The 17,924-nt window shown below is 55.7% G+C and overlaps 1 protein-coding gene across 1 annotated transcript; it reads left to right on the forward strand.

The window, feature by feature from the left end:
• Positions 1-317: 317 nt before the first annotated feature.
• Positions 318-16,990, forward strand: TRIM35 (tripartite motif containing 35). The gene is made up of 7 exons (XM_065402117.1): positions 318-421; positions 824-1,262; positions 3,583-3,678; positions 6,285-6,515; positions 9,071-9,093; positions 9,948-10,069; positions 16,425-16,990. The coding sequence occupies exons 1-7, from the start codon at positions 318-320 to the stop codon at positions 16,988-16,990; spliced, it is 1,581 nt and encodes a 526-aa protein (XP_065258189.1).
• The last annotated feature ends 934 nt before the right edge of the window (positions 16,991-17,924 follow it).

The raw sequence follows: 17,924 nt of genomic DNA on the forward strand, positions 1-17,924 counted from the left end.
AAGGGGTCTCAGCCCGGGGGGGCGAGGGGCTTGTAGAGCTGCTGCAAAGCGAAGCCTGTTTCCCTCTTCTGAGCAATCTCCTTGTTCAGGGTTGGAAGAAAGCGACTCTCCTGTCTCATCCTCCGCCCCCTTCCGAGCCACGGCCCGTCCCGCTCCCGGGCCGCACCTCCCACCCCGCACCCTGGCGTGGGCTGCGGGAGCCGCTCCCTAGCCCCGGAGGGGCCGGCCAGGGGTGGAGCCCGGCTCCAGCCCAGGGACATAAAAGGAAAGACCCGGTTGCGGTAGCTCCTCTCTCCCGGGGTCCGATCGCCCCAGCGATGCCCGGAGACTCCGCCCGGCCCCCGCGCAGGCAGCGCCGAGCCCGGGGCTGCTGCAAACGGTGCCTCCCGGCCTGGGGCCCCGCCGCCTGCTCCGAGCCCAGGTAAAGCCCAGCCCGGCACGGGGCGCTGGCCGGTCTGCAGCCGGGGCGGGCGCCTGCGATCTGGCGGCGGGGGCGGGCGTTACGCGGGGGCGGATCTTCCCCGAGCTCCCCTGGGTGGCAGGAGGGAGCGAGCCCCGGGCAGCAGCGGGGCAGAGGCAGTCCGATTCACCCCCGCCGCCCCGGGAGCAGCGGCCCCTTCCCGGCCGCGCCCACCACCGCGGCGCCGCGGCGGCTCCCACTGGCCTGACGCAGCGTCACTCAGCGCCGCCGGCGGGGCTGGGCTCGGCTTCCCCCCGCCGTGAGTCAGCGGCCGGGATCGCAGCAGCAGCAGCCGCCGCGGCGGTTTTTCCAGTCGGGGTGTTTGTCTCTGCGCCGGTTTGACTCCCCTTTGCCCCCCCGCAGGGCCATGGAGACCGACGCCGCTTCTGCCGCCGCCGCCTCCCACCCCGGCGCCACCTTCAAAGAGGAGCTGCTCTGCCCCATCTGCTACGACCCGTTCCGCGAGGCCGTGACCCTGGGCTGCGGGCACAACTTCTGCCGGGCCTGCGTGAGCCGCTCGTGGGAGCACCAGCCCCGCCACGCCTGCCCCGTGTGCAAGGAGCTGGCCCCGCTGGGCGAGCTGCGGGTCAACCACACGCTCAACAACCTGGTGGAGATGCTGCTGCGGGAGGAGAGCCGGCGGGGCGCCCCGGCCGGTCCCGCCCTGTGCGCCCTGCACCGCGAGGAGGCCAAGCTCTTCTGCCACGACGACAAGGAGCTGGTGTGTGCCCTGTGCCAGAGCGCCAAGCAGCACCAGGGCCACAAGGTGCGGCCGGTGGCGGAGACGGCCAAGGACTACAGGGTGAGTGGCCGGGGGCGGCGCGTGCCCGGAGCAATGCGCGGGCCTGGACGTGCAGGGGAGACACGTGCGAGGGTGGGAGTGTGGTGCCGGGGAAGGTGTGCGCCCGGAGGCGTGTGCTGGGCGGCGTGGACACCTGGCGTGCACGACGACTCTGCACTGCACGAGGGATTTGCCCTCGGCGGGTACCCCATGGCCTGGGGGCACACGCGTGGTACGGGTCCGGTTGTACGTGGGATACAGGAATGTGCACGGCTGGGATACGGGGATGCACCCAGTGGCACTTCCATGATGGGAGTGGACTGCACCTCGGATCGCCCAGAGGGAGGTGTATCTTACTGCGGGGAGGGGGGCCTTAGATGGGGGGGGCACAGAGCTTTCCCCCCCTTGCAGAATATCATGCATGTGCAGCCCTGCCTTACATGCTAACTGCCTGTGGCCCCGGGACTGGGATTTTGATGGAGCTCCCCTTAATAACTAGCAGGAAGTAGGGGCAGCTGTAAGCAGGTAGCCAGCTGTAGCGTGACTGTGTGTTTGGGGGGGCAGGCCTGAGTGAAAGGCACCAGGTCTCTCTGCTCTTACTCGGTTTCCAAGGTACCCTGTCTGTAAGGGCGCTGCTTCACTGCTCTGCCGGCTCCTCTCCTCTCTGCACCGCCCGGTGGCTGGGATGCATTGAAAAGCCGGTGTGCCGTGTGGCTTGCCTGCCCAGTCCCCAGGCAGGAGACCCAGGGCAGTCGCTTGCCCTGTTAGCGGTATGGCAGGAGCTGGAGAGAGCTCTGGAATGGGACCGCATGGGGTCCGGCTTGCACTATCCCCAGCCTGGAGACCGTTTGTGTGTCTTTGGATGGTGAATGGCCCCATCTTCAGCAATGATCCTGCCATGGCCCCACGCCTGGAGAGTGGGATCCACGGGGCAAGGGCAGTGAAGTGTGCTTAGCGCTGGCATGGGGGAAGGATGAGACACTGTGGCAGAGCAGTGATGCTCTGAGCCTCTCCCCAGTCACGAGCCAGGGAGCAGGGCCGATCTCCAGACAGTGGTTTTGCTCTTCCAGCCGGAAAAGGGAAATTGGAGCTGCTGTCGTCACTGGCCGAGTGAGTCACTTGGGAAGGGGCCGTGCCTTAATTCAAATGCAGCAGCAGCCGTTGGGGCAGGCTCTGAAATCTGTTTATAACCCCGACTGACAGTGCACAGGGAGGGGGGGGTAGCATGGCCTAGTGGTTGAGACACAGCCCTGGCAGTCAAGCCTCCTGCGCTCTCATCCCAGCCGTGCTGTGAGCAGGCGTGAGTCACTCACCCTCTCGTTGCATGCTTCCTGTCTGCAAAACAGGGAGAATCAGCATTGGGAACATGGGGATTTCCAGACAGGATGAGGCCCAGGGCTCCTCTAGCCAAGGGTCCTGTCTCGGACCGTGGCCAGGACCAGATGTTTCAGTGGAAGGGGCAGAAAACCCTGCAAGAGGCATTCACTGGCTCACCTGCCCCCAGGGGCAGTGTCTTACACGCTGAAGCCGGAGTGTTTAGATTCCGGAGTGTTGTGAGGCTAGGCTGATGGTTGTAAGGTGCTTGGAGGTCCCCAGAGGGAAAGGGCTAGCGAAATGCAACTTGTTATTGTTAATGAGCTACGTTCCCTCTAAGCCACGCGGCCACGCAGCAGCCTATTAAGCACCACGCAGGCGCTCAGAGCTGCGGTGGGGAGAGACGCCTCTCCCTGCTGGCACCAACCCAGCCCCGGCCTGGCCCTGCCGCGACTGGGGGAGAGGTGCCTCTCTGCCCTAGCCCAGGTGCTGCTGAGGAGGGAGAGAGCTGAGGGGAGTCCTGTCTCCCTGTTTTAGCCCCGGGGCAGCCTGTACCCCAAACCCCTCATCCCCAGCCCCACCCCAGAGCCTGCACTCCCAGCCCTGAGCCCCTCATCCTTGGCCCTACCCCAGAGCCTGCAGCCCCAGCCGGAGTCCTCACGCCCTCCCCCCTCCCCCCCCCGCACCTCAACCCTCTGCCCCAGCCCTGAGCCCCGTCCCACACTCTGAACCCCTCGGCCTCACTCCTACCACATGTCACACATCCGCTCCGTATTGATGCACATGACCAAATTCATTCCACACATGCGTGGGGGAAAAATTAGAGGGAACAGTTAATGAGCTGATGTGACTTCACACGGGGGGGCAGAGAGAGTGTGTACATGTGTGTATATATAAAATTACACACACATGCGTATGTATATGTATACATGTGTATGTATATATATATGTATAAAAATAAAAGGGGTCCCTGACAAAGGCCTGCCATTGAGGAACGTGCTATATAAGGAGCATCTCCTTCTTGCAGGCCAAGTGGAGGAACATGGAGAACTCCCTGCGGGACAAGGTGAAGGATTTTGGGGCAGTCCGGCGGTCGTACGAGTCAATCTCCAAGCACAACCAGGTAAACTGCCAGTTTGAGGTGGGTTGGCGGATTGCACAGTCCCTATCCGGGGAGATAGCCCTACAGGCACTGCAAAGGGGGTCTTAGCTGATCGCAAACCTGCCGCTGGCCTTATTGGCTGTGGGGCCCAACCCACAGGGAATTGGCTGCTGAGTCTTTCTCACTGCTGCCAGGCGGAGCTGAGTCACGAGTTAGAGTTGGTGCCACAGCCCAGGGCCACCTATTCTCCCTGTGTGACTGGGCCTTGTTTGAAAACGTCTCTCAATGGAGCCTTTCATCCCGCAGGATCCAAAGGCCCTTTGCAAACTGTACCTAGTGGATCACACTCCCGTGGCAGAAATGCAGCCACCTCTGGGGTGGAACGCTGCCCCATCCCATGCCAGCAATCCCACATAATGGCAGGAGTGTTGTGGGGTGGCAGACTGGGGTCACAGGAGGGAGAATCAGCCCCTGTCTGTGCTGCGCCTTGGGGTCAGGACTCTGGGTTGGGATTGGGAGGGTGGGGGCAGGAGTAACAGGGAAGCAGGGAGTGCACCGGCACATGCACTGTTTGACGCGTGCTGCAGCCCAGCAAGCAGCTGGGAGCCCTGGGCTTTGCCTTTCTTAATCCCTTCGCGACAAGCCTGGGCAAAGCCGCAGAGATCTTTGGGAACGTACCAGAGGCCCCGGATGAAGATTCCTGAAAACCCCCCCCCCCCCCCCCCCCCAGTGGACGGTGTAGGGAGGCGGAGAGATTCCCAAAGGCACAAACAGGAACCGGGCTCCTGATCCCCCATTCCTTTGCAATGGCAGAGAGGCCTCCAGCTGCCCTCCATGCCTTGGAGAATCACCCACTTGTGGGACCCCCTGCCCAGGGATGGGATTGGAGGGGAGGGGGCTCTCCCTGGCCTTGTCCTCTGAGGGTCCTGGGCAGTTGGAGGCCTGTGGACCAGGTTTGGTGACCTGGGGAGAAAAAAAAACAAACTCCCCTGGGGGAGACATCGGTGAGGTGAGGCCAGTTGCTGCTGTGAGAACTCTGGGGGAGCTGAGCTGAGGAGGGAGTGGGGAGTGCCGTATTGGGGTGTGGGGGGGGGTATAGCTGCAGAGGCAGGGCTGGGGGAGCTGCTGGTGTTGTGGGGCACTCATCCCGTGTGGCTCATCATTCTCCAGCGCGCTTAAGCCCTGGGAATGGTTAGTAGAACGATGGGCTGGGTGGCCACAGGTGTGGCTGGTTTAACTATTGCAAGCCCAGTGGGGGTCTGTAGCTTCCCCTACCCTGGAGTGCTCCTTGACTCTGAAATGGACTGAGCAGTAGCAGAGGCTGCTTTCCGTGCAGGAGGCTGGCACTGGATGGGAAATGCTGGCCGGTCTCTAGAGCTCTGGCCCATGGCTGGGAAACCCAAGGGACCATGGAGTTCCCACCTGGGACAATGGATCTTCCTGGGCATGGTGGCCAGTGAGGTTCTGCTGGTGGCCAAAGGAATAAGCTATAATGTGGGTTCCCCGTGGGAGCAAAGGCATGCCCTGGGGACTGGGGGTCGGGGAGTGGGGCTCAGGATCTGGGTTCAGCTGCTGGCTCTGTCAGACTCTGGGGGAACTTAGTTAAGCCATTTCACCACTTCTGCGTTCATTCCCCGTCAGCCCAATGGGGCTCCTGCCCTGTGCCCTGTTTAGCAGAGCTGGTCAAAATAGCCCCCCTTTTTTTTTCCTCCAGGAAAAATGTCAGTTTTGGGTGGAAAAAAATTAGATAAATTTTCATTTTGAATTGCAACGTTTTGATTTGGGCTTTCAACTCCTTTCCCTCCCGTTTGGGTTTTCAGCTCTCCCCTTCCCTTTTCAATTTTTCCAGGGGGCCCTAAACCATAGGCGTTGGAGCACCCATGGGGAAAAATTAGCAGGTGCTCCCCACCCACCGGCAGCCAAGCTCCCCCCTCCTCGCTGCCTCCCCCACCCCCGAGCGCACTACGTCCCCGCTCCTCCCCATCCCTTCCAGCGCTTCCCGCCCCCCCCCCCCTCGCCTAACAGCTGTTGGGCAGTGCTTAGGACTTTCTGGGAGGGAGTGGGAGGAGCGGGGACCCGTGTGCTCAGGGGAGGAGGTGGAGAAGAGGCGGGGCAGGGGTGGGGACTTGGGGGAAGGGGGCAGGAATGGGGGCAGGCACTTTGGGGAAGGGGTGGAATGTGGGTGGGTGGGGCGAGGGCAGGGCGGGGGGTCGAGCACCCACCGGGCAGCGGGGAAGTCGGTGCCTAAACCCAAAATGTTTTCCATCCGGGAAACACAAAACTCACATTTTTGCTTTCAGTTTTTTTTTGTGTTGAAAAATCAAGATTCTTCAGCCTCAGACGGTTTTTGTGCAACCAAGATTTGGACAAAACTGACTTTTTTAAATTTTTTTTTAATGAAAGTCATGGGAAAAACTCTGAGCAGTTTCTTAGATTGTAAACTCCGTGGGGCAGGGGCCCCCCAGCTAGTTGTTGTTTGTATGGCAGTGACATTCTTCCCTTCCTGTCCTAGAGTGGGGTCCTGTCGCCCTGTGGGGGGTGTTGGGTGCAGCGACCCCCTGGGGGTGGGAAGCGCCAGGTCTAAGTCAGGTCGCTGCTATGGTCCTGCTCTTCCTCCCGCCGGGCAGGTGGAGGTGACCAGGCTGGAGGATCAGATCAGGAAGGAGTTTGAGAAGCTGCATGAGTTCCTGCGGGGCGAGGAGAAGGCTGTGCTGTCGGAGCTGCACGAGGAGGCCCGGCACAAGCGGGACCTGATCGAGGGCAAGATCAAGAAGCTGTCGGAGGACAGCGGTGCCCTGCTGCACGAGGCCAACCAGCTGCAGGCTGACCTGACTGAGGACGACGTTTCCTTCCTCAGGGTAATGCCGCCCTCCTCCCTATGCCTGCAGTGCTCAGATGGGGGAGTTGTGGGTAGGGGGAGTGGTCAAACTACATCCTAGCTCCGCCCACTGTCAAAGCTCCACCCACATCCCAGGGGAGCTAGAGGTTTCTGCTCAAATGACAGCAGTGCAATGGTTAACACATGGTCATTGTTAGTCTTCAGCTATAGCTAATGCAGCCGCCTGCTTCTCCTGGGACCAAATAATCACAGGTTACCAGAGCCACTGGGGGCCTCTGTGGGGGAGCCTTTACCCCCCCAGAGAAATAACGGAGGATCTGGAGACCAAGGCAGGACATAAGCTGCAATTTGTCTGGGAACAATAATCTGAAATGGCGCTTAACGGGGCGGGGGCAGGGCATGGAGACGGGGGCGGGGGCAGGGCATGATGTGAGGTGGCAGCGAAGAATGACTGTTGCAATTTAGGGTTTGCTGGGCAGAAGCCTCCCGTAGTAAGGAGTGGTGGGTCCCTCTCCATGTGGCTCTGGGTAGCTGACCTCAGTTTCGAGCACGGCTCCCCCAAGGACGCTGGCGCATCGGAGAGGGTTTGGACACATGATGAGCCACAAAGGACCAAGGGCTTGGGGGGGGGGGGGGGGGCTTGGCTGCCGGTGGGTGCAGAGCATCCACTAATTTTTCCCCATGCTTCATATGCTTCATGCAAAAGGTCTCTTGTAAGGTATCATTACAAAGCTTATAATCTACTGAGTGTGATCATCCGATTTGTATAAAGGTACCACTCTTGTATCTAAAACTAGAAATATAAAACATAACTCTGAGGGCCTATTGTAATTATGTAAAGTGTGGGCCATTAATGATGGTTTGGAATCTTGATGACTCCCATTAACAAGGACCATTGTCTGCAGATGACTGTGTTTACCTGTGAGTCTTCCTGTATATGTGTGCTGGCAAGTGAGTAATGAAGTCTTGCAGTGACATGTGATCATGTCACCTGAACTGGAATCCATCTTTAACCTGGTGCTTTTCCAGTGAGGGGGGGTGGAAACCCAGAGGGACAAAGGGTTCCCGCCTTATGCAAAAGATATACAGAGTCAGCGCCTATGTAGACAAGCCCTTAGTGTGCTACAGAAGGGACTGAGAGGGGAGGGAATAACTAGAAGGGAATGGGATGCAACCGGGAAAGGAGACCTTGCCTGTCTCCTGCCTGTGTTGCGAGTCGGCAGCTCTTCCGGGCTGTGCGGGCAAAACAATCACATTTTCAACGTAAAGTCTCTCTGAAACCTGCTCAGAAGCATGTGGCTTTGTTGTGGGGGTGTAAAAGGTTCGTGTCAGGGCTCGACCCTCCTGGGCAGGAGGAGAGCCACACCGACTCACTACTGGTGGAACAAACAACCAGGTAGTTCAGGACTCAGGTCCTCTGGTGCAGGGGCTGAGCAGACAAGCAGTCCAGGAGCCCAGGCCCTTTGGTGCAGGGGCTGGGCAAACAAACAATTCAGGGAGCTCAGGCCCTTTGGTGCCAGGGCTGAGCAAACAATCAGGTAAGGAAGGCCCAGGTCCTGGATCAGGGCAGGGCACAAACAGTCACAGCTCAGGCTCTTTGGGACAGGGCTGAGCGACAGTATAACAGGGAGCTGGGAGGCCCAGGCCCTGGATCAGGGCGGGGCACAAACAGTTACAGCGGGGGTGGCAGGGGGGAACGCAGGCCCACCCACTCCACTGCGTCCCAGCCCGGGGCCCTAGCAGCGGTTACTGCCGCTGCTGGTCAGTGGGGTATCCTGACCGAAACACACTGACATGGGCTCACATGCAGCCTGACCGGGGTCGGCTACCCCCGGGCTACTTCCAAGATCCCCCTCAGGGCCTACCTTGTCCGTGGCATCGGGCCCAGTCCAGTCCACCAGCATGAGCTCCTCTCGGCCGGGGCTTGGTGGCAGGTCCGGCAGCTCCGTGGGGAAATCCGGCCAATTGCACTCGGGCGGCTCCTCCGGGTAACAGCAGGGGCGGAGGGGCTCTGGTGCGGTCTCGCCTTCGGGGTTTGTGTGTGGGAGTTCCACGGGCTCCTCCCAACGACGGGAGGGGACGGGCTCCGGCGGCTCCTCCTCGTAGTGGGCTCGGGGCAGCTCCGGCCAGCTAGGGCAACGGCCTCGGAGGTATCCCGGCCGGGAGCTCCCGGCCGCACGTCTGCTCCCTGCGGTGGCCGGGCTCTGACTGAGCTCCGGCGGCCGGCCTTTATACTTCCTGTCCCACCCCTTGACTTTCGGGGGGCGGGAACAGGCGGTGGTGGCTCCGCCCACTCTGGTGCCTGCAAGAGTGCTCCCTCTTCTGGGCAGGAGGGGAGCCACACCGACTCACTACAGGGGGGTTTGCACTTTGGATTGCCCCAAACCTGGGCATGAGAATAGCAAACCGCCCTCTTCCCCCCCCCCTCCCCGATTGTGCAGTCAGATGCTCCAGTGCATAACAGCCCGGTCTCCAGGGCACATTTCTGTCCACCATTGTCAGTTCCTTTGATTGTTACAAAAGCGCCTTGTGTGGGTTTAACGTGCGACGTCTCTCTCTCTCTCTCTCTTTCAGAAACACAAGAACCGCAAGCGCAGGTAGGTTCCTGAGTGTTTGAAATCCTGAATGTGCAGCTGGGGTTTATTGGCTCAAACGTGGCCCTCTTACACCAAGTCCCGCGGCGTTCCCAATCCCGAGTGAAACGGCTTTGTCCGTGACACAGACCCCACCTTGAAACCTTCCTGCGGGGGGACATGAAAACGCTGCGGGATACGTATGGCTGCGAATAGGTGGAGGTGGTACTTTCATAGAGATCCTTGTTTTCGAGGTTGCAGAGTACCAGCAATTCCTGCCGGTGCCAAGCACCTCTGACAATGCAGCTCGTGATCCCTCGGGTCCCAGAGCAATTTACAAAATCGCACGTGGTAAAGAGGAGCCTGAAGTGTGAAATCAGGGTTGAAACCGTTCTAATCTCACCCTCCCAAGCTCCACATTGGGCCTTGAACTAATCTCCAGTACCGGAGGCAGGAATTGCAGCTCCGCTCCCCCCCACCCACCCCCGGGGATGACCCTAGGCAGCCGTTCAGGCCTGGAAACGAAGGGTCCCGTCTCCAAATAAACGAAGGATGGTTGCAGACAGGCTGTAACTACCCAAGCTGGAATCTAACCAGGGAAAGTGCTGTGGAATCCCTGAGGATTTGGTTTCAAAGCCCTGTTTGAAAGACACCCCCTCCCTCAGCACAGTACCCCCTAGCCTCATGCTGGGGTGACTCAGCAGTGCCTTGGGGATCTCCATCCCTGGCCCGGCCTCAGTGGTGGGACATTGGACTGTAACCGTCACCTGCAGGCAGAACAGAACGCCCTCCCCGACTTAAGCGATCCTTTGCGGTAACCCCCTGGAGCATGGCCTCTCCCGACGGGTTCCGTGTAACCTTCTCCCGCATCTCCCCAGAATTGCCTGCACAGCAGAGGAGCCGGAAGCCATCCCGCCGGGAATGCTGGTTGATGTCCCCAAGTTCCTGGGGTCGCTGCAGTATGACGTGTGGAAGAAGATGCTGGACATCATTACAGTAGGTAAGGCGCTGAGGACGCTGGGCAGTGAGTGAGGTGGGTAGGTGGTGGCCGATGCACCAGGTAACTTAAAACCACAGGGTTGCTCAGACTTCCGGGCTGGGAGCACCATGGAGCTTTGCATGCCTTCAAAGCTACTGGGGCTGGTCCACCTGGAGGCTAACAGCCTACTACTGCTAATGCACTTACTCGTTTCGCTCAGGTGGTAGAGGCCTGTGGCATTGAAGCCTGTGGGTTTAAACCCTGCTGACGACCTGGATGTGGGGTTGTTACACTGGCACATGTAACCCAGGCTGGTTTGTGTCTTAGGACGCAGAGCTAAGAGCCTGACCAAACCTGCTGGCTGGGAGCTGTAACCGATTCCTCCTCTGTCCCCAATCTGCAGAGAATAACACACCCTGAACAGTGGGTTACAGGGAGCAGCCATAGGTGCTGCATAAACAGACTCCAGGTGCTGCTAAACTGAAGAAAGCTCAACTCTCCGCTCTGTTTGAGCTAGAGAGGCAGCCCCGTCTCGAGACTTACACATGGAGATCCTCATTTTATCCACTAGAGGGCAGTGGGACATGCATAAGAATGGGCCATACTGGATCAGACCAATGGTCCATCTAGCCCAGTATCCTGTCTGCTGACAGTGGCTGGTGTCAGGTGCTTCAGAGGGAATGAACAGAACAAGGCTCTTTCTCTAGTGATCCATCTCCTGTTGGCCAGTCCCAGCTCCTGGCAGTTAGAGGCTTAGGACACCCAGAGCACGGCATTGTGCCCCTGACCATCTTGGCTAATAGCCACTGACGGACCAATCCTCCACGAGAACTTATCTAGTTCTTTTTTTGAACCCAGTTATTCTTTTGGCCTTCACAACATCCCCTGGCAACCAGTTCCACAGGTTAACTGCGCGTTGTGTGAAGAAATACTTCCTCTGTTTCTTTTAAACCTGCTGCCTGTTAATTTCATTGGGTGACCCCTGGTTCTTGTGTGTTATGAGAAGGAGTAAATAACACTTACTTTCTCCACATCAGTCATGATTTTATAGACCTCTCTCATATCCCTCCTTCCTCATCTCTTTTTCTAAGCTGAACAGTCCCAGCCTCTTTAATCTCCTTATTTGTTGCCCTTCTCTGTACTTTTTCCAATTCCAATATAACTTTTTTTGAGATGGGGTGACCAGATCTGCATGCAGTATTCAAGGGGTGGGTGTACTGTGGCTTTATATAGTGGCAGCATGATATTATGAGTCTTATTATCGATCCCTTTCCTAATGGTTCCTAACATTGTTAGCTTTTTTGACTGCCGCTGCATATTGAGTGGATGTTTTCGGAGAACTATCCACAATGACTCCAAGATCTTTCTTGAATGGTAACAGCTAATTTACATTCCATCAGTTTGTGTGTATAGTTGGGGTTATTTTTTCCAATGGGCATTACTTTGCATTTATCAACACTGCATTTCATCTGCTATTTTGTTGCCCGGTCACTCAGTTTAGTGAGATCCCTTTGTAAGTCTTTACAGTCAGTGTTGGACTTAACTCTATCCTGAGTAATTTTGTATCCTCTGCAAACTTTGCCACCTGTTGACCCTTTTTTCCAGATCATTTATGAATATGTTGAACAGCACTGGTCCCACTACAGATCCTAGGGGGAACCTGCTATTTACCTCTCTCCACTGTCAAAACTGGCCATTTATTCCTACTGTGTGTTCCTTGTCTTTTAACCAGTTACTGATCCATGAGGGGACCTTCCCTCTTACCCCATGACTGCTTAGTTTGCGAAGAGCCTTTGGTGTGGGACCTTGTCCAAGTACGCTATATCCACTGGATCACCCTTGTCCACATGTTTATTGACACTCTCAAAGAGTGTCACACTCTATTAGAATTCTAATAGTTTAACAAGAACTAGCAAAAGACACATTTTTTGGCCTATCTAATTATACTTTTACACTTGACTTGCCAGAGTTTATGCTCCTTTCTGTTTTCCTCAGTTGGGATTTGTAAGGCTGATTCCCCACTCTGGCACTTCGAGTGCAGAAGGTGGGGGCCCCCAAGGATTCTAAAAATTAAATACAGCAAAAATCCAATCCTGTTCTTAAAAAAGGTAAATTTTATTAAAACCAAAAAAAATACATCTGGAACTTAAGCTTTTGCTAGATTTTAAAAGAGCAATTCCAAAAATTAAGCATCCAAAATAGCTTTCTTGGGGGTTCAGTTTAAAGCAAACAAAAGCCTCTGGGGTTAGCACGGAGGAGTCCGCAAGCCTTACAGTAAATAAAAGAAATAAACCTAATCCCGTCTATCTAAACGTTCCGTCCCAATGAATCCTTCTAGGTATGGACGATGAATTTTCATACCTGGTCCAAACTTCACACAGCATTCCAGCTGCTCCCGTCTCTTCAGCCCAGAGAGAACAACAGAGAGACAAAGGGAAAGCTTCTTTCCCATTTTAAAGAGTTCTAGCCTTCCCATTGGCTCTTTTGGTCAGGTGCCCACTCTCTTTTCTTTACCTGCGGGACTTTTTAGCCCTTTACAGATAAAGCAAGCAGCCACCAAGAGGGACTTTATAGCTAGCTGGGTGTCCATAAAAGGGAACTCTTTCCCCTCCTTCCCCTTTGTTCATTACAGGATTTGACTTCCAATTGTTAAAGGATCCCTTTTTGCTTCTAACCTCCTTTTTTACTCTGTTTAGCCATGGTGGCATTTTTATTTTTTTTTGGTCCTCTTATTAGTTTTTTTTTGTTTTTTGTTTTGTTTTTTAATTGGGATAACAAATAGTTTGAGCTTCTATTATGGTGGTTTTAAAAAGTTTCCATGCAGCTTGTAGGCATTTCACTCTTGTGGCTGTGCCTTTTAATTTCTGTTTAACTCGCTTCCTCATTTTTGTATAGTTCCCCTTTTGGAAGTTAAATGCTTCTGTGGTATTTTCAGCCCTACAAGGCTGCTTAAACGTAATTACATTATGGTTGCTATCACTTCGTGGTTCAGCTATATTTACATCTTGGACCAGATCCTGTGTGCCACTTAGAACTAAATCAACAATTGCCTCTCCCCTTGCGATTTCCAGGACTAGCTGCTCCCAGAAGCAGTCCTTGATAGTGTGTAAAAATTAGAACAGGAGTACTTGTGGCACCTTAGAGACTAACACATTTATTTGAGCATGAGCTTAAATGTGTTAGTCTCTAAGGTGCCACAAGTACTCCTGTTCTTTTTGCGGATATAGACTAACACGGCTGCTACTCTGAAACCTGTGTAGAAATTGTATTTTTGCATCCTGTCCTGAGGTGACATGTACCCAGTCAATATGGGGATAGTTGAAATCCCCCATTATTATTGGGTTTTCTGTTTTTGTTTTGTTTGTTTGTTTTTTGTAGCCTCTCTAATCTCCCTGAGTATTTCACAATCACTGCCCCATCCTGCTTCAGTGGCAGTAGTATATTCCTACTGCTAGACTCTTTATTATTCAAGCATGGAATTTCTATCTGTAGAGTCTATGGTACTGTTTCCTTCACATAGTAGATTCTTTCACCTACAGTGCCACTCCCGCATCAGCGTGACCTACTCTGTCATTCCTATGTCAGATGCTAGTGAGGTTGTCTCTGTCCCTCTCCCACAGCTAATGGGAGCTGCGGGGGGCGGCGCCTGCAGCAGACATTGCCAGCAGCGTGGCTGCCTGCGTCTCTCCTCCGCAGGCCACAGTGGGGGGGTTTTTAGACCGCAGATGGCTGGGACTTTGAGACCCCTGCTATATATTTTGTACCCTAGTATCACCGTGTCGCATGAAATAAAATTATTCCACCAAGTTTCTGCAATGCTTATTATATCAATATCCTCCTTTAATACCAGGCCCTCAAGTTCACCCATCTTAGGATTTAGACTTCTTGTATTTGTATACAAGCACTTAGAACATTTGTCAATATTTAGTTGTCTGCCTTCATGTGATGTAATTGAATGGGATGTTTTCCTTTGACTGTTTCTCTTCCGTTCCTACCAGTATTGTCATCTTCTCTCTTCTCCTCTTCACTAGGATATAAAGTATCACCTTTAATAAATCCTCCCCTAAGGGCGGCATCTGTTGGCTTCCCCAGCCCTAAGTTTAAAAACTCCCCTGACTTTCTTTTAATTTTATGTGCCAGCAATCTGGGTCCGTTTTGACTTGGGCAAAGCCCATCCCTCCTGTATCAGCTCCTTCTGACCCCAAAGGTCCCCCTGTGCTTAATAAACCTAAATCCCTCCTCCAAACACCATCGTCTCATCCACACATGGAGGCCCCGCGGTTCTGCCTGTCTCACTGGCCCTGCGTGTGGATCTGGAAGCACTTCAGAGAATGCTTCCTTGGAGGTCCTGAGGTTTAATCTCTTACCCAGTGCACCCATCCTCGCACCCATCAGTCCATCCCAGAGAGGCTTTCTTCTCTGTGCCCGGCAGCTTAGCTCTGCCTTTTACTGAGTATATTGGGGGTGGGGGTGATGTGTGGGGCTCATAACCACCATAGGAGGTGGGGATGCTGTGGGTTTGAGAGGTGCAATGGCAGAGATGGAGGGACAGGCTAGGGACCCTCTAGGCTAGCCAGGGGTGCTGCAGCTGAAGATGAAATGGGATAACCTCAGGGTTATATCAGGGGTTTCCACCAGGGGGTGCTGCTGCTCGGGACCGAGATATATTGGCAGAGCTCATCTGCGGGTTTAGGCCTGCAGGGGCTGAGCTGGGGATGTGCAGGGAGAGCCTTGGGGTGGGGGACCTTGCCCAGAACTTCAAGCTCAGGTCCGTCCTTGCCTGTCGCTTTGGCACATAAGGGGTTTACCATACGTGGCTGGTTCTGCGCTCTGCACACATGCTCCTGTCATGATAACCAGGCAAGGAGCCCGCCAGTCATGGTGAATCTGGGCTGGTAGGGGCAAGGCCCCTGCTCAGAACCCCCCCCCTCCCCCAACTGCACACGGGACAGCGCTGGGTGCGGGAAGGGGCCGTCTGCCCGATTCACGCCCTGCAACGAGCTGGTGGCTTCGAGCGATCAGGGCGGAGAGAGGGGAGGCAGCTCCTGTGAGCACAGTAGGATCAGATTGTCTGGGCAAGGGGGTGAACAGCCAGAGCCAGCTGGAGTCGAGTCACAGTGGGGATGGTGGCGTCGGGGCGGCTTGATAAGAGCATGTAAAAATCCCTACAGGCCAGATTCATCCTGGGTGTAATCCACTGACTCCAGGAGTCACAGCGGGGTAGGGAGCACGCTGCAGCTGGGGAGAGGCCCCTGGGCAAGGCTTGTCGAGTGCCGACCCCATGTGGCCCACGCTGTCTGGGACGTGGAAGGTGACCATCCCGGCCTAAGAAACGTTGAGTTCGGGGCAGATCCAAGTTCACCCGGCAGGGCTTGAACGAGACCTCCCAGGGTCTGATCACACCGGCCGCGGGCTGTAACCTTCCTGAGAAACAGCCGTTGCTCTGCACAGACGACATTGGCATAGCGGGTAACTCTCCAGCAGCGCCGATGGTGCGCGGACTTCACTGCCGCTGCAGGCCGAGCCAGGGTGCTACAGGGGGGAGGGCCCAAAACTCGTCCAGTTTCTAAAAAAATGATGGCCATTCCCATGCCCAAAATGGGTAAAACAGAATTAAGGCGGAGACTGTTGCCCTTTGAAACACTTAATAGGAAAAAAACACTGAGCTCTGCGGGAGGGGGAGTGTCATTTGGACCGGCCCTAGAAATCTTATCACTGGCATGGGTTTAGAGCCGGGAGGGAAGATGGCCTGTGGCTAAGGCGCTGCTCTGGGACTTGGGGATCGGGGTCACGTTCTCAGCTCTGCTGCGGACTCCCCGAGTGACTGGGCTGTGTCCCTTCCAGCTGTCCAGCTCGGCTGGGAAATGAGGCGGGGGTACCCTGTAGTAATGCTCTGAGCTGCTAGGGAGATCAGACGTACTTAGGTGGGAGCGTTTCCTGCAGGGCGTAGGTGTGGCAAACACTTCCATTGCAGTAATGCCTGGCCGCCCACAGTGGTGCCGTGCTGGGGCTGTACAAATGCCTAGCCAAGGAGAGCCCCTGCCCCAAAGGGCTGATGATGTTAAAGACGGGCTGGAGAGCCGGAGTCGTGCAGACAATAGGAGGTGCGTGGTGCCCAGCCAGTTGGGAGCAGCACGAACCACGTGCCACCTGGTGTTCCCTGTGGACGCTCTAGCAGGGGTTGTTCTGAGGAGGGACTTGTTGGTGGGGGTTACGAGTCTGGACTGGGGCTTTCCCCAGACACAAGGGGTAGGCTCGGGGAGAGGTTGGGTGGTGGAGGCTGGCAGGTGGGGTGTTTGCCCTGGGCTATACCTCGCACCAGCATGACGCTAGCTCCGAACGCCGCTCCTGGCACCTGACAAATCTCCTTTCTCAGTTCCCTTCAGCTTTGACCCCAACTCTGCCGCGGGCTGGCTCTCCGTCTCCAGCAACCTCACCAGCATCACCAATGGCAGCTACAAGCTACTGGTGGACAACCCAGAGCGCTTCTCCTCGGCCCCCTGCGTCCTGGGCTCCCGGGGCTTCTCCAAGGGCTCCCACGCGTGGGAGGTGGACCTGGGCGGGCTCACGAACTGGCGCGTGGGCGTGGCCAAGGAGCGCGGCGGCCGCCGGTGGAACTTCCACCACGACGCCCGCTCGGGCTTCTGGTACATCTACCGCCTGCAGGGCACAGACAGTGAGACGTGCCGGGCCTCCAACTCGGCCAGGTCGGAGACGGTGCTCCGGGACCTCAAGCGGATCCGGGTGGAACTGGACTGCGACGAGGGTGAGCTCTCCTTCTACGACGCCGACCAGAATAGCCACATCTACACCTTCCATGAGCAGTTCAGTGGCGAGGTTTTCCCCTATTTCTACGTGGGTAACCCGAAGCCTGATACGCCGCCCGGGTCCCTCAGGATCTGCCCTCTGCGCGTCCTGATCAAGGAGGACCTTCCACTTTAGGCTGCTCAACGCAACCAGTAAAGGCTCCCCCTCCTGGCCTGCCCCTATCCCGTCTTCCAAGTGCCTTCCATCCGGCTGTCCTCCTCCAATGGACCAACCCCCTCAGGCCCCTGGTTTCTTGCTTGGGCTTTCTCACGGGAAGCTGTTTCTGGTGGGTTTTTATTTTCTATTGTTTGCCTCCATAACAGATTGTGGATTTTTTTTTTTTTCATTTTAATAAACCTCCGTGGTGGCAGGACACAGCAGTGGTCTCATGCGGATTGTGTTTTGGGTCACAAATTCCAAGCGTCTCCGTTCAAATCTTCATCAAGAAAGGTGCCGTTAGCTGCTGAACCCCCTCCCCCTCCTTTTTTGGTGAAAAAAAATCACTGAGTTGGGAAAGCGTTTCCTTTTACAGGCCGAGCCTGTGGAACTCATGGTCACATGATGCTGAGGCCAAGAGCTTCTCAGGATTCAAAAAATGGGTGTGGGCCTGTGGCTCATGAGACTATTCTGTTATAAAACCCCTCCTGCCCCAGCACATAAACCAACTACCAGAGGGCAGGGTAGCAGGTACTCAAGAAAGGGCAGAGGGTATTCCAGAATTACCCCTGCGTAAGATTTCTTGCACCTTCCTCCTTGAGTAGCTAGTGTAGACCACTGGTGAGACAAGATCCTGCTCTAACTAGACCACTGGTCCATTACAGTGCAATGTATAGATCCTCTTCTTCACTCTATCCCTCGGCTGCCATAAAAATAACCCCTAGCTCTCACACGAATAGTTTAATGAGTTTGAAAGACAAAAGGGCTGTAGCTGTTTTTCTGATATGAAAATGGGGGGACTGAAAGCCTCAGGGGATTGGTCATAACCTACAAAGCCTCTTTGTCCAAGGTAATCGGCTCAAATTCAGGCCAAGTCAATAGAGACCAGCAGCAGGTCCTGTGTTCTGGTTGT

Source organism: Emys orbicularis, chromosome 3 (genome assembly GCF_028017835.1).
Source record: "Emys orbicularis isolate rEmyOrb1 chromosome 3, rEmyOrb1.hap1, whole genome shotgun sequence".
Classification (NCBI taxonomy): domain Eukaryota; kingdom Metazoa; phylum Chordata; order Testudines; family Emydidae; genus Emys; species Emys orbicularis.